Source organism: Cyprinodon variegatus, unplaced genomic scaffold (genome assembly GCF_000732505.1).
Source record: "Cyprinodon variegatus isolate N-32 unplaced genomic scaffold, C_variegatus-1.0 Scaffold92, whole genome shotgun sequence".
NCBI classification, from domain to species: Eukaryota; Metazoa; Chordata; class Actinopteri; order Cyprinodontiformes; family Cyprinodontidae; genus Cyprinodon; species Cyprinodon variegatus.
Genome location: NW_015150545.1, coordinates 108,812 through 121,784, shown reverse-complemented (window position 1 = coordinate 121,784; position 12,973 = coordinate 108,812). Strand labels below are relative to the sequence as shown.

The following is a 12,973-nucleotide window of genomic DNA, read 5'->3' as shown; positions in this document are numbered from 1 at the left end:
CTTGAAACAATAAAGGCCGATCTTTGGATGGATGGATGGATGGATGGATGGATGGATGGATGGATGGATAAAATAATCAATAAGTCAGACTGAAAGATTGTTGTTACTTCTCCTGCTCTACCAGATTTTTTGGGTATCTGAACATTTTAATAACTGTCCTCCACATAACTTCCTGTGGATTTCTCTCAACAAAGGTTTTCATCTTGTCTGCTTGAAACAACAAAGGCCAGATCTTTGGATGGATGATTGATGCTTGTTAACAGATTATTTCCTCTGAATAGATGTCTGCAACTTGTGCAATGTTATCATGAATAACTTGGCTGCCTATCTGGTTAAGACTTCAGAACACAGCACTGTGAAAAGTATCAGGTTAAAGGTGGCTAAATACAAATGGAAGTCCCTTTTAACAGATTTCATTCATAAAACAAATGTTGATTATTTATTAATCTGTCAATTATCTTTTCAATTAATCGATTGATAATCAGGTAGCAAATGGTTCCTTAAATAAGTTATTTTTACAGATTTAAAAGAGGTGAAACTAAAACGTTTCTACGTGAGGATTTCTGGATGGAGCATATTGACAGACAATTTCTTTTTTTTTTTATCTTAAATGCACATATAATCACTTGGTCAGATAAAGGCACATTTTAGGGTCTCTAAATCCCAATTAACAATGAATCAATTACTAAATTAGTTGACAGTTATTTAAATAATCGATTTATCACGATTAATCTCATTAATTATTTCAGTCCTAGTGGAAACCCTGCATTCTTTAACTCTTCGCTTTACCATGATCTACTTTGTGTTGCTCTGTCTCATTTATTTTAATAACACAGATAATGTTTGAGGCTGTATTTCATACTGTAATATCTAGAAAAGGTTTATGGGTAAGGGAATTTTGGTTGTAGCTCAGAAAATCCATGATGGAGAAACAACATGTGTGTTAATGCAGATTTTCAGCTCTGCACACCAGATGTCCTGCCTTCGCTTCTGTCTAAGAAGTATTCCCTCTGTTTTAAATGCAGCAACATTACTCAACAGCTCTGCTCAGAGCAGAGGCAGAGACTTATTAAAGGTCAGCGCTGCGTGTTTGTTGCTCAGATCCTTTGTGCCCGGTTGCGGCTGTTTTCAGATGGACATGGCCCACTGTGTAGTATGGGGCTTAATTTGAGATTAACACATAACAGATTACGACACTCCATGCCTGACCTTCTCTGTCTAGTCAGCCAGCGATGGATGGATGATGGCTCTTATCTTTCTGTGGTTACAACAACTCGGGCTCGATGCAGAGGATGTGGTCAGCCATGAAAAGCCTTTAAACTTGTTGTGTGACAGGTTTAGTATAAAAGTGGGGATTAAGTACAGGATGTCTTTAGCAAATCCATGTCATGGTGGTTAAAGATAAAACAAAGCCAGCCTGAATTTGATTAGGTTCTCCTGGGAACATCTGTTCCTGCTGTTTAGTAAATCATGGACGCAAACTTGTGATGATACCGGTATTGAGCTTTGGAGAAAAAAAATTTTGTTGTTTGCTGTCATGGAATAAATTGACTTATCTGATGCCTCTGTTGATGCACACTGCTGGGTTTCCTTTGATAAACAACTTTTAACTAATTTGCATATTAAACTATTTTATTTTTGATTTTTATTATATTATACAGATGTCATTGCTTTTTATTTCATTTCAATATAGTATTATTTTTTGTATTTCTTTATATTTTATGTTATTTTTGTTTTATTTTGCATCATGTTGATGTAATTTTTCTGCTATCTTATTATGTTTAAAAGTTAGTTAAGAGAGTTTGTTAAAGTATTTACAGTACAGTCATTGAACACATATAAGACCACCCTTATTTTCTTGATTTTCCTCTTCTTTTTAAAGTCTGGCACAACTAAAGTTATATTCGTGTTGAAAAATATAACACTAAAAAACAACTCAAGAGTCTAATTTTAGAACTGTTATGTAGATATTTTGAATTGTGTTTTTAAAAATAACAAAGAGAGCTTATGTCAAAGGATTTTAGTAATTTCCTTTTTTCCTACCTTAGTCATAGGATACACAGGAGACAGTACTTGATACGAAAGAGGATTAGGGCCATTGGAAAAAAAAAAAAGGGTTAACTGATTTTTACCTTTTTATTTCAGTTTAACATAGGAAAAAAGTCAGAATTCTGTCTTTAATCTCAGGATTCTGACTTTTTTCTTAGAAGTCTGACTTTTTTCTCAGAATTTTGACTTTAATCTCAGAATTCTGAGATTAAAGTCAGAATTCTGACTTTTTTCCCATGTTAAACTGAAATAAAATTTCAAAATCAGTTAACTTTTTTTTTTTTTTCAGTGGCCCTAATCCTCTTCCGTAACTTGATGAGTGATGCGTAGCAATCTTTTTTTTTTGTTGCTGTAGTTGTCGGATTTTCTTTGTATAATTGTATTCAATCACACAGATTTTATTTAAATCTTTTTTAGGTCATGGCCTAGTATCTTAATCAGATTAAATGCGAGATTTGACGATGGCTTTTTACACTCTTCAGCTTAAACCTTCAGATATATTGTTTTTGGTCCAAAAGCCAAGAAACCCTTACCAATCCAAAAGATGTCATCAAATAGTTTGGAGCTGAATTTCATTTGTTTGAGATATTTTAGCCTATTCCAAGTGATCAGAACCATCATCTTTAAGATTAACTTGATCCACAGATCAGACAGTAATCAGGCGTATGCAGTGAGGAACGTCTAACCGAAAAAAAACCTCATAATTATTTGTCATTTAACTATTTTTAACAATTTTCTTTTTTTTTTTGCCCTGTTTTGATTGGGAAGCTTTTATTTGTGAATAACTTTCATTATTTAAGAGGGTTATCTTTATTTAACATCAGAGTTTTTATGATTTCAAAGATTAAAGTGTGAAAGAAGAAGTCATTATAGAGGGCAAATGTGGCTTGGTTTTAAGACATTGTGCCTCTTTGGTTTTATACTCAGAAATATTAAACAAACAGATTTCCCGGTTAATCTCTTTCTTAATGATTTACACACTGTGAATCCTTTCTGTCAATTGAAATCAAACTGCCAGCTGCCCCATGCTCCTCCATGCTCTTCCATATTTCATGTGATTCATTAAAAGTTGATTTTAGAAGCACTTCAGCATCCTGACATTTTTTCTGATCTTCGATTTAGTCCTCCTCAGCACTTCTGAACGAAAAGAAAAACCAATGCTGACTTAAACTAGCCAGATGCAAAGTCTCAGCATATTAGTTCACAAATTAAGAAGCTAATAAAAAACTGTATGCTGGTTATTGACCTTTTTCTGTAAAGTTTTCATATAGCAACTACATTAATCAAATGAAAATTTCTTTTGGCTACATTACACGAAGGCCAAACTAATCTCAGGTCTTAATGATAATCTTGTTAAAAGGAAGAATAAAATAAGAATTCTGTTTTTCTCAACTCAACAACAGATTGTTTTGTTTATTTAGTCAAATCTTTCAGTCCTACTTGCATGGCTTCAAATACAGAAGCCAAACTAATGCAGATGAAGCTAATGATTTACCTTCCTGGGTCAATTTGTCAGAGGAAATAAAGCAACTAGCCATATGCACACACACATTCTTTCTATCTAAATGTTTAACTGAGTAAATTGTAAGACTTGTCCTGTTTATTCTACATGCTCTGAAATCGACGTTTGCATTGATGAATGCCATCTGACAAGTGTGTGTGGATGTATGTGTTTGTGTGTTCCTAGAGGCTAACATGTTTCGTTAACACTATGTTTGCACTGCAGAGCCCCAGCTGAAGGGCATTGTCTCACGGCTCTACTGCAGACACGGATTCTACCTCCAGATGCTGCCGGATGGCACCATGGAAGGCACAAAGGACGAAAGCAGCTCCTTTTGTAAGTTAAAGAACTACAGTTTACTGATTATATTGCTGCCAGAGGTGTTTGGTTCAGAGCTTGCCAAGTATTAAACCCTTGGTTCTTCAGGTGACAGAATTTTAATTATGTAACTTACAGGAGATACATAATTTATATTTTAATGCACTTTGGGAAAAGTAAGCAAATACATGTCAACAGGGGTGATTAACTTGGCAATGGCTAAGATTGGTGCTTCAATCTGTTTTCTTAGGTCTTGGTGATTCCCCAACCATCTCTATGTACTTTTGCACCTCTGGCACTATAGTTTGACCAAGATGTGGACATTATAGACAGGGGTAGTTAATCTGACTGGTAAAGTTGATTTTATATGAAGCATCACTGGCACTTGCTTGGAGCAACTCACCTTTTCAAGATGAAATGTCAAATTAAATTTATCTTGTATGTTCTATTAATATTGTAAATACTGTGACTTAATACAATAAGCAATTCTACCTGAGAGGGTAAATAAAGATCCATTCTGATTGTCACTTTCCTTGATATTTGTGAACTTGACTTGCAGCTTGTTCTTAATCCATTCATTTAATGTAAACATAGAAAGCGAACTTGTCCTCTGTACTGGTTAGATGTGATGTTAGTACAGGAAGAGCATGTTGGGAGCATGAATTTTTCCAAAAAATATAGAGCCTAAAGGTTTAGAAACCATTGTCCAAAAAAAAAAAGAAGGAAAGAATTGTCCAGAAAATCACAATTGATTGAATAGTCCTGCCCTCTCCACTTGAAAAAACTGCACATGCTAAAAACTGTACCTTCTCCGGTGAGGGAAGGTCTATTAAAAGAGTATGAGTCTATTAAAAGAGTATGCAAAAGCTCATTTCTCCTCATGCATGCTATGTTTAAAAATTGCTTTTCTCATAGCTCATACTGTACAAGCTTACTGTGTCCGAACATTCGCCCTAACCCCTTAATACCTCAATCACTATATAAAGTGGGGACTTTATAGTGAACTCAGTTAACTGACTATTCGGGCAAATGATCACTACTTTTTGCACCCCGTTGGTCGCGTCACTCAGCGTCAACCTGCGATATCTTTATTAGTCGCAGGTGTCTGGTAGCCACAGCCTATGGTGACAGCAGGGGGCCGCTTTGACAGCAAATCCCATAATGCTTTGCGAGAAGAGCTCTCCGCATTCTGGGATATATTTGCCTCTTCTGATGCCTTTCTTTTGTTCTCATACACTTCTTAGACACTTTGTCTCTTACGACGCACGGCCATTTTCAAAGAACCATAGTGAAAAAGGTGAGGTTCTATGACTTTCTGAAACCGCAGCTCACCACAGATATACGCCGGAAAGTGTGCAGAAAAGGATAGCAAACCTGGGACGAGCAAGTAAGACGGCCTTACGTAAACATATCACCAGAATGATTGACAATTAGGAGGACCACTTATTTAGATGATCCACCTGGAAAAAGAACATCCTTTAATATACCTTTAAGTTTAAAATTCTTCTGGTACCAAACTCACATATAGATGGCTTTCTCAATAAGCACAGTCATCCATTGTCCCGCTCTGAGAATTTAAGTGTTCCACCACCTTTGTGGCTGTTTTGCTTTCCCTTTTAAATCCCTTTGGGGTTTTTTATGATAGTTGATGATGGTAGAATATTTTGCAGAAAGGAAATATAATGTCTTGCCGGTCTGTTCTGATGGTATCCCTTTAGAATTCCCAGAGCCACTGAGAGCAACTCCTCCTTTAAAAAAATAGTTGCTGAAGATGCTTACATGCCTAGATAGTAGATATATGTCTATGTAAACATGAGCGATTTGAGGACCTGAAATCAGAGCTTTCTTGTGGCAATGCCGGAGTGTTAACAGCTTCACCAACCTGGAGCCTACAGAAAAGAATATTAAAAATCTCAAAAGGTAGAAACGTCCAAATATGCTGTCCAATTTAGGAATTTATCACCAGTCCCCAAGAATTGTACATATGGAAATTGTGGTTCTTGTCATAGTTGTCCTTGGTGGCCTTGTGAGTCTTTAGGGGATGGGTGGTTATTATATGAAGTGTATTTGTGATTGTAGTCATGGTTAGCTCTTGTGTGCTTGTTGTAGTTAGCTTTGTTGTACTCACTGTAGGTATTCAACTCCAGTCTTCCAAGGCCAGAGTGCTAAGACTTTTAGTTTTTTAACACACTTGATTCAGGTTATTGCAGTTCAGCAAAAGCTTGTTAACCAGTCAACAGTGAAAATCAACTACGCTGAAGCAGGGACACATCTAAAGGATGCAGGACACTCACTAGATTTGAAGGACTTAAGTTTAATCGTCCTGATATAGGGGTTTATTGTTGTTAGAATGATAAATGTAGGTGGCATCTAGATAAGCATTTTTAAATTTTTTTGGATATTGAAGTTAGCGGGGGCAGCAGTTTCGGGTAAATGAATCTTTATTAACAGTTTAGTAAATATACTTGGAAAATAGTTATCTGTAAAGAAGGTTGCAAAGAGGCAACTATTATTCAAGACACACATAAAGAATGAACAAATTTTTCAGGAAGCAAATCAAGGAAATATTGGATGCACATTCTATACCATTATGAGTTGCCATTTCCCAAAATAGAGATTATAATAGATATAATTTAATCACTGTTAAGAACACTACCCTTAATCCATTAGGCCCAGCAAATACCAGATGTAATGTATAAGTTTTTAGGCTACTTCTGGTTTTCAGCATCTGTCCAAAGTTTTGAAAATTAAAGCTTTTCACTTTTCAACCTTTTAAATGTCTTTCAACCAATTTTTACTCGGTGGATATAATCTATTCTTTGAGGCGTATAAGCTAAATGATTAGCATTGCATAAAATTTGTTGAATGAAATATCAGTGATATTCCTTTTTTTTTTTCCATCTTCGTTCCTTACACAAACACCATATCGCTCTTCAGCCTTCTTTGGGTCATCTCTTCTATGATAACTGACTAAAATCAACGTATTCCAGACTCCAGGAGTCCCTCCAGCCCTCCCTGAGAGATCAATATTATATTATACAATATCCCTTATGTTGCAACACAGCAGATTTTTTTCTGTCAAAACAACAGTTTAAGCAGAAAACATCAAGTCGGCACAATTTCAGATTTACTACCTACAGCAAAGAGTGGAAACATCACAGTTTGACTCTGTGTGAAGCTTATATTTCAGCCTTTTCATTAAAATGTCAGAATGTGGCAGCTGAAGTGTTACCAAGCTGGATCTAACTCTGAAGCCTTCCCAAGGCATTTGTCCTGAAGTTGGGCAGGTTTTCAGGAATGTCTTTATTCAGCTTTTGACAAGTAAGACAAGTACAACTGTCAAATAGCGACCTTGGTTGAAGAAAGTACTGAATCTGTGGGAAAACCGGCGTGAAAAAGAATGCACGTGTTGAAGTAGACATGTGAATTTGGTCGTACAGGTCCAGTAAGCTCAGCTGCCGCCGATTATTCCAACTCTTATGTAACAGCACACCTACGCCTGGGAAAAACACCGCAGCGCGGCTGAACTTTAAACAGTCTCATGTCCAATCTGAAATATTCATCACTTAATACCGCAGGGCACATCCGAAGGCGAGCGGAGCTCATTTCCCAGACAGGTGTAAAGATTGTTGTTGTGTAACCGCATTTCCCTTCTCATATGGCAGAGCGTCGAACATCAGTCAGCTGAGGTCACCCCCGCATTTGTGTGTTTGCGTGGGTCCGACTTTACCGGCTGATTTTATAACAGCTGTAACTCAGTCAGAGTCTGGATGAGATGGAAAGCAGTCCGTCTCTCTTTTTTGCATTCACAACGCAAAGCACGGAAATTGTTCCCTTCCTGCATGAGTTGGATTATTTAGTCTCTCACATCATTGGAAACTGGTATCAATCAGCAGCACAATCATCTACCTGACTGCACTGAACATTAAAAGAGGGGGGAAATTGCTGTGTGAGCATGTTCTGCTGCACTGAGTGGGATATGCATGAAACAGACTGTGGAGACGTTTCCTGTGAGGTGTTACTTTGAACCAGACAGCCCTCTGTTTCAGTTCCAGCAGACATCCTGCCTCTTGTATCTCAATCTTCTTTTAAATATCTGCAGCCATCATATCTTGGTGGGGAGCCTTGGAACTGTATTGTACCTGTCGGATACTTTAGTTTGATTTCCTGCAGCTTTTTAAAATGTTTTGCTTTTTAACTGTCTTAAGTCTGGATAATTTGTACCATAATTAGGCTGTACTTCATGGCTTAGCTTTTCCCCCTAATTAACTTGGAGATCTTCCAAGAATACCATTTTCCCAGTCTCTTTGTTATTGATGAAGCATAGGGGCTTCATCAATAACTGTCTGTTATTTAACCTCCTGGATCTTGGAGCAATTTTTTTGGCTGCCAATCACTCTTGGAAAGTTCAACTACGGTTCCATCTTATCTACATTTTCAAATCTAGGGTCTCGCTGAGGTTTGCTGGAGGCGCAAAGCCATAAAAATGTCTCAATAACTCTTTGCCAAATATAAATGGCTTATTTTATTACCTGTACCTGAATTCCTTTGGCTTAGTACATGATGATGCTTTCATGATGATGTCAGATATGTTTTATTTACAGACAAGTGAAACATGGTTGTTTTTATGTGTGTTTTTAGTTGCTCTTAAACTATATACAAACTACTTCTTGTTGGGGATGTGGTTTTATGGAAAAATGACCTGCTTCATTTTGAAATATGTCAGCCATACCAGCTTGTGTCTGGGAATAAGGTTAAGGTAATTAAGGTAAAACTTAAAGTTCAAAAAGGAACTGTCAAAGTACCTTCTTTCCAAGTAAAAAGGAGAACTCTTTCTCTTCTTCTCTCACCTCATTTTTCTCCCTGCTCTATTACATAACAGTGTAGGAGCAAAGAGAGAGAAGGAAGAGGACATTTGCAGATGCTCTGACCTCCCTATAGAGGGGGGAGACACAGTGATTGAGGAGCCATCAGCTTCATGCCTGCTGCTGCATCTCCTCCGTCTTTTACTCTCTGTCATCCTCAAATTTTTTTGGTTTTTACATTTCGCTCTCTTTTCCTCTGGCAACCTGCCTTGTCTCGTTGGCTTTCTTTTCTTCGGCAGGTTGCCTTTCTTCCCTCCTCTCTGATCCTCTTGCTCTTTTGTTTCCTTCCCCGTCTCGAGTTGTGCTTTAACACGAAGCCACTTTCAGCTTTGTGACAACTATCACCTAGTTAGGGAAGCCCTGGGGGAACATCCGTGAAAAAAAAGTGATAAAACAAAAGCAGGGCCGTACAAAGGCAGCTCCCATCTCTTTTTGTTTCATTAGATCCCTGCAGGGCTTTAAGTTCCTTCCTTTTTTTCTCCTCACCTACTGGTTCTCTTTGGTCCAGATAACCGAGGTTTGGACTGCAACATTAAAACTGTGTTTCAAGAAAAAAATGGAGAAGAAGAAGAATAAATCAGTGCTCTTTGTGGATGTTTTCTGTTTTTACTTCCAGGTTGTGGCTACACTTAGGGTTTTTTATGGATAATTTTCTATTTAATTCCTTTTTTCAATTGCATCAACTTAGCTGAAAAGGAAGTTCTGCTATCAAAATTTTATTTTTTTATGGACTTAAATTCATTGTTACTGCACCAGAAGGGAAATTGAAGAAAATTTACATAGGGTTAAAGTCAGGTCCTGCAGGACCAGTGCTGTGTAGACATTTTTATTTCAGATAGCAGGCTTACTTTTTATATCTTAAGGTGATGTTTCATGAGGTTAGCTGAATGTTTTTCAATGTTTTCTTGTCAGGAAGGTTTGCCCAGACCTTGTATTTGAACAGAATGTTGTTAAAAACGTGCTTTTAAAGAAGTGGACTTGTGAAAAAAAAAAAAAAAAAACTGGAGGAGTACAGTATCCAACCTTTACAGCACAAAAAAACAAAAAAAAACAAACAAAAGATGGACAGTGTTTATTAATCATTTATTTTTTAAGCAAGATTAATTGTCGAGAGATTTGTGAATTCACAAATTCCCGCATATGCATTAGCATTGATACAGAAACATTTTTAACCAACAAAATGCAGTGATGTGTCTGCTGTCAACCAGAGGTGGAAGGCTGTAGCAAAGAAGCATGGCTGCACCAGTTTTAGCTGGAATATACTCCATTAGTTTTTGAAAAATGAGCAAATGAAGGGTATTTTTGCCTTTATGGATGGAAAAGACGTTTGAGATTTCCCCCGACCAAATTTAGTAAGAGTTTGATTTACCAGTTAACTTCACTAGTTGTGAAACGAATCAAGCTCCTGCTGCTGCTGTGATTGGCTAAATTCGCAAAACATGGGAGGCAGGTACGTCCCTCACTTTTGTGAACATTTTCTATATAATATCTGACTCAGATCCTGATGGATTTAGGAACAACCAGTTGACCAACTGCTGACATGTCAAACTCAAGTCTCACGAAACAAATCTTACCTTTGATACAGAACTAGCATTTGGCTCGATTGCTTATATTGTCTGCGAGGCAAATGCACTTCATATCCCATAAAGCACTTCAACACCTACTAGCAGCTCATGACAATAGTGTTTAAAGGAGCATTTTGTGGGAGAGTTGGGTTAGTGAGGAAACTTGTAGGACAGTTCAAAGATTTTTTGTTCCCAAGTGCACATTTTGATGGCAAACCAAGCACTTGATTCCACAGGGCACTTTGCTATTTTAGAAGCATTAAATAATACACATAACGTACAGCAGTACTGTGTTCCACCCAATTTTGACATGAAGAGAACCTGCAAATCTCCAGAGTTTATAGGACTGCAATATTATGACACAATAGAAGCACAGTATGACTGTTTGGTAGGACAGACTTGTGCACGGAAGAAGCCCAAAGAGGAACAATTAAAGGAATAATCAAAGTTCTACCATGCTCAAAACTTAAACGTAAGGATCCGTTGTAAGACCCCTGCTTTTTTTTGTGTGTTGGTTTATTTTTTATGTACAGCACATTGGAAACATTTTTGCTGTTAAATGTGCTATATAAATAAAGACGACTGGATTGGATTAATGAACATCCTGCTGAGAGACGATACCATAAATAGCTAGGAAAAAAAGCACTGTTTTATTTCTGTTAGTAACCAAACCAGCCTACCCATTTTCTTTATCTTATTTATCTACTATATAGTTATAATATCACTCTGAATAAGAGGCAAAGAAGGAAAAATGCCCTCAGAAGCATGAAAAGAAGATTCCTCTGTCTGCAAACACCAGCCCTTCAGATGGAAAATAAAGCTAATACTTTGCCATATGAAGGAGAAAAAGAAAGAAAACAATCATAATATCAAGTGAGGAAACCAGGCAAATACAAGGAAGTAATAAAGAGATAGGCAGGCGAGGCTGCAGGGCAAAAGTGGGACAAAGATGAATGAATTTTAATGAAAAGGTACTGGTTTCAACAAACAGACAAAAAGACAAAGGGGGAGAAAAATATAACAGCATACATACAAAATGCAACTTAACGACTTAGGAAATAGGCTGTTATTTCACACAAATGGTGACAGAAAGATGGAAGAGACAGACAGACAAGTAAAGCTTTAGAATAATCAGTTAGGAAGAGGACAGTCTGAGGGATGTCATGGTTTTGGTTCTGTTTAAGTTTTCTTTTTGAGTTTTCATTGGTTTTATTTCCATTGTGTGTTAATCTAGTTGTTTTTGTTTGTCTTATGTATTTCTTGTTTACCCTCTGTTGCCCTCTTGTGTCAGTCTTCTCCCTTTTTGATTCTTTTTCCACACCTGCTCCCAATCTGCTGATTAGCCAGTCATTGTTCACTTAGGCTACGTTCACACTGCAGCCTGAAATGACCAAAATCCGATTTTTTTTGCCCATTGCGACCTGGATCTGATCTTTTCATGTCAGTCTGAACAACATAGATCCGATTTTTTCCAATCCAACCCAGGCCACTTGGCTATGTGGCCCTGAATCCGATACGAATCTGATCTTTTCAAATGCGACCTGTGTCTGAACAGCCAGGTCGGATTCATCTGACCTGAACAACATTAATACCCAACAAGGGTCATTATTATGCGTCTTGCTACGCAGAAGCGGCAAAAAAACCAAAAACCATGGCAGATGATGATGCGGACAGCAGTATTTATGTTTAACCATATTGAAAAGATTGTGTTTTTATGGTTGGAAAAGACCGCTAGATGTGCGCCGGCACTACCATCCATGTTTACTTCCAGAAAAAAAGAGCAAACAGGCCTGTGACGTCATTGCGTTCTCTACTGCGGATGCGGGACACTTGCGTTGTATGACTGCAGCTCACACAGGAGATCACATACAAGTTGCATATATTTGGAAAAATGAACAGCAAAGTAAAAAAATCGGATTTCGCAAAAAAAAAATCGGAATTGAGCATCAAGGCCTGCAGTGTGCACGTAGCCCTATACACCTCTTTCTCTGTCCGGTTACTCATCATTTTTTTCCTCCTCATGTGTTTTCCCTCATGTCTCATGGATTTTAGTTTTTATGTATTTTGTTTGTGCATTTTTGCTTCTGTTAACATCCTTTGGACATTAAACTTGGAAGAAACCACCTCAGCTTTTAGCTCTGCATTTGGGTCCTTCCAACCTCCACAGAGTAAAGACAAAAAAAAACCATCTGTTTACTTTATTGACAGGTCAATAATCTAAGCTGGTATTTTGCACAGAAATAAGGAAACATAGCTTCTTCCTATCCCCATTTAACTTTTTTTCTTATTAATTCAGGCATCATTTTAATGACGGCTCTCTGGTAAAGACCTAACAAAAATTTCTCACAACCCTTTAAAACCAAGATGTAAATTAAATTCCTTAAATATCAATTATAAGAATAATATAAACATATTTGTTGGATAACATACTTAAGTGTGACATTTAACAGGTCTATATTTATTAGTGTCATGTCTGTCTTTTCAACATTAGAATTATTCGTGGATTTGTGGGAACTTATTGTGGTCCACAAATATCATTTAAAGATGGAGAATCTAATGCAGAGGTCAACTCAGGTGAATAGGGATGAAGCAGAGATTTGCTTTGTTCTAGGTTCCCTTTGGACAAACTTCAAATTATTTAACTGCTTTAAGATTTTTCCATCCATCCAGACTGA

At 37.2% G+C, this 12,973-nt stretch overlaps 1 protein-coding gene across 2 annotated transcripts in view; it reads left to right on the top strand.

Moving 5' to 3' along the window:
* Nucleotides 1–12,973, top strand: part of fgf11 (fibroblast growth factor 11) — a 110,174-nt gene that overhangs the window by 56,876 nt on the left and 40,325 nt on the right. For both annotated transcript variants that reach the window (XM_015373788.1, XM_015373789.1), the window contains exon 3: nt 3,776–3,886. In XM_015373788.1, coding sequence (XP_015229274.1) covers nt 3,776–3,886 — 111 coding nt within the window. The remainder of the gene's footprint in view (nt 1–3,775; nt 3,887–12,973) is intronic.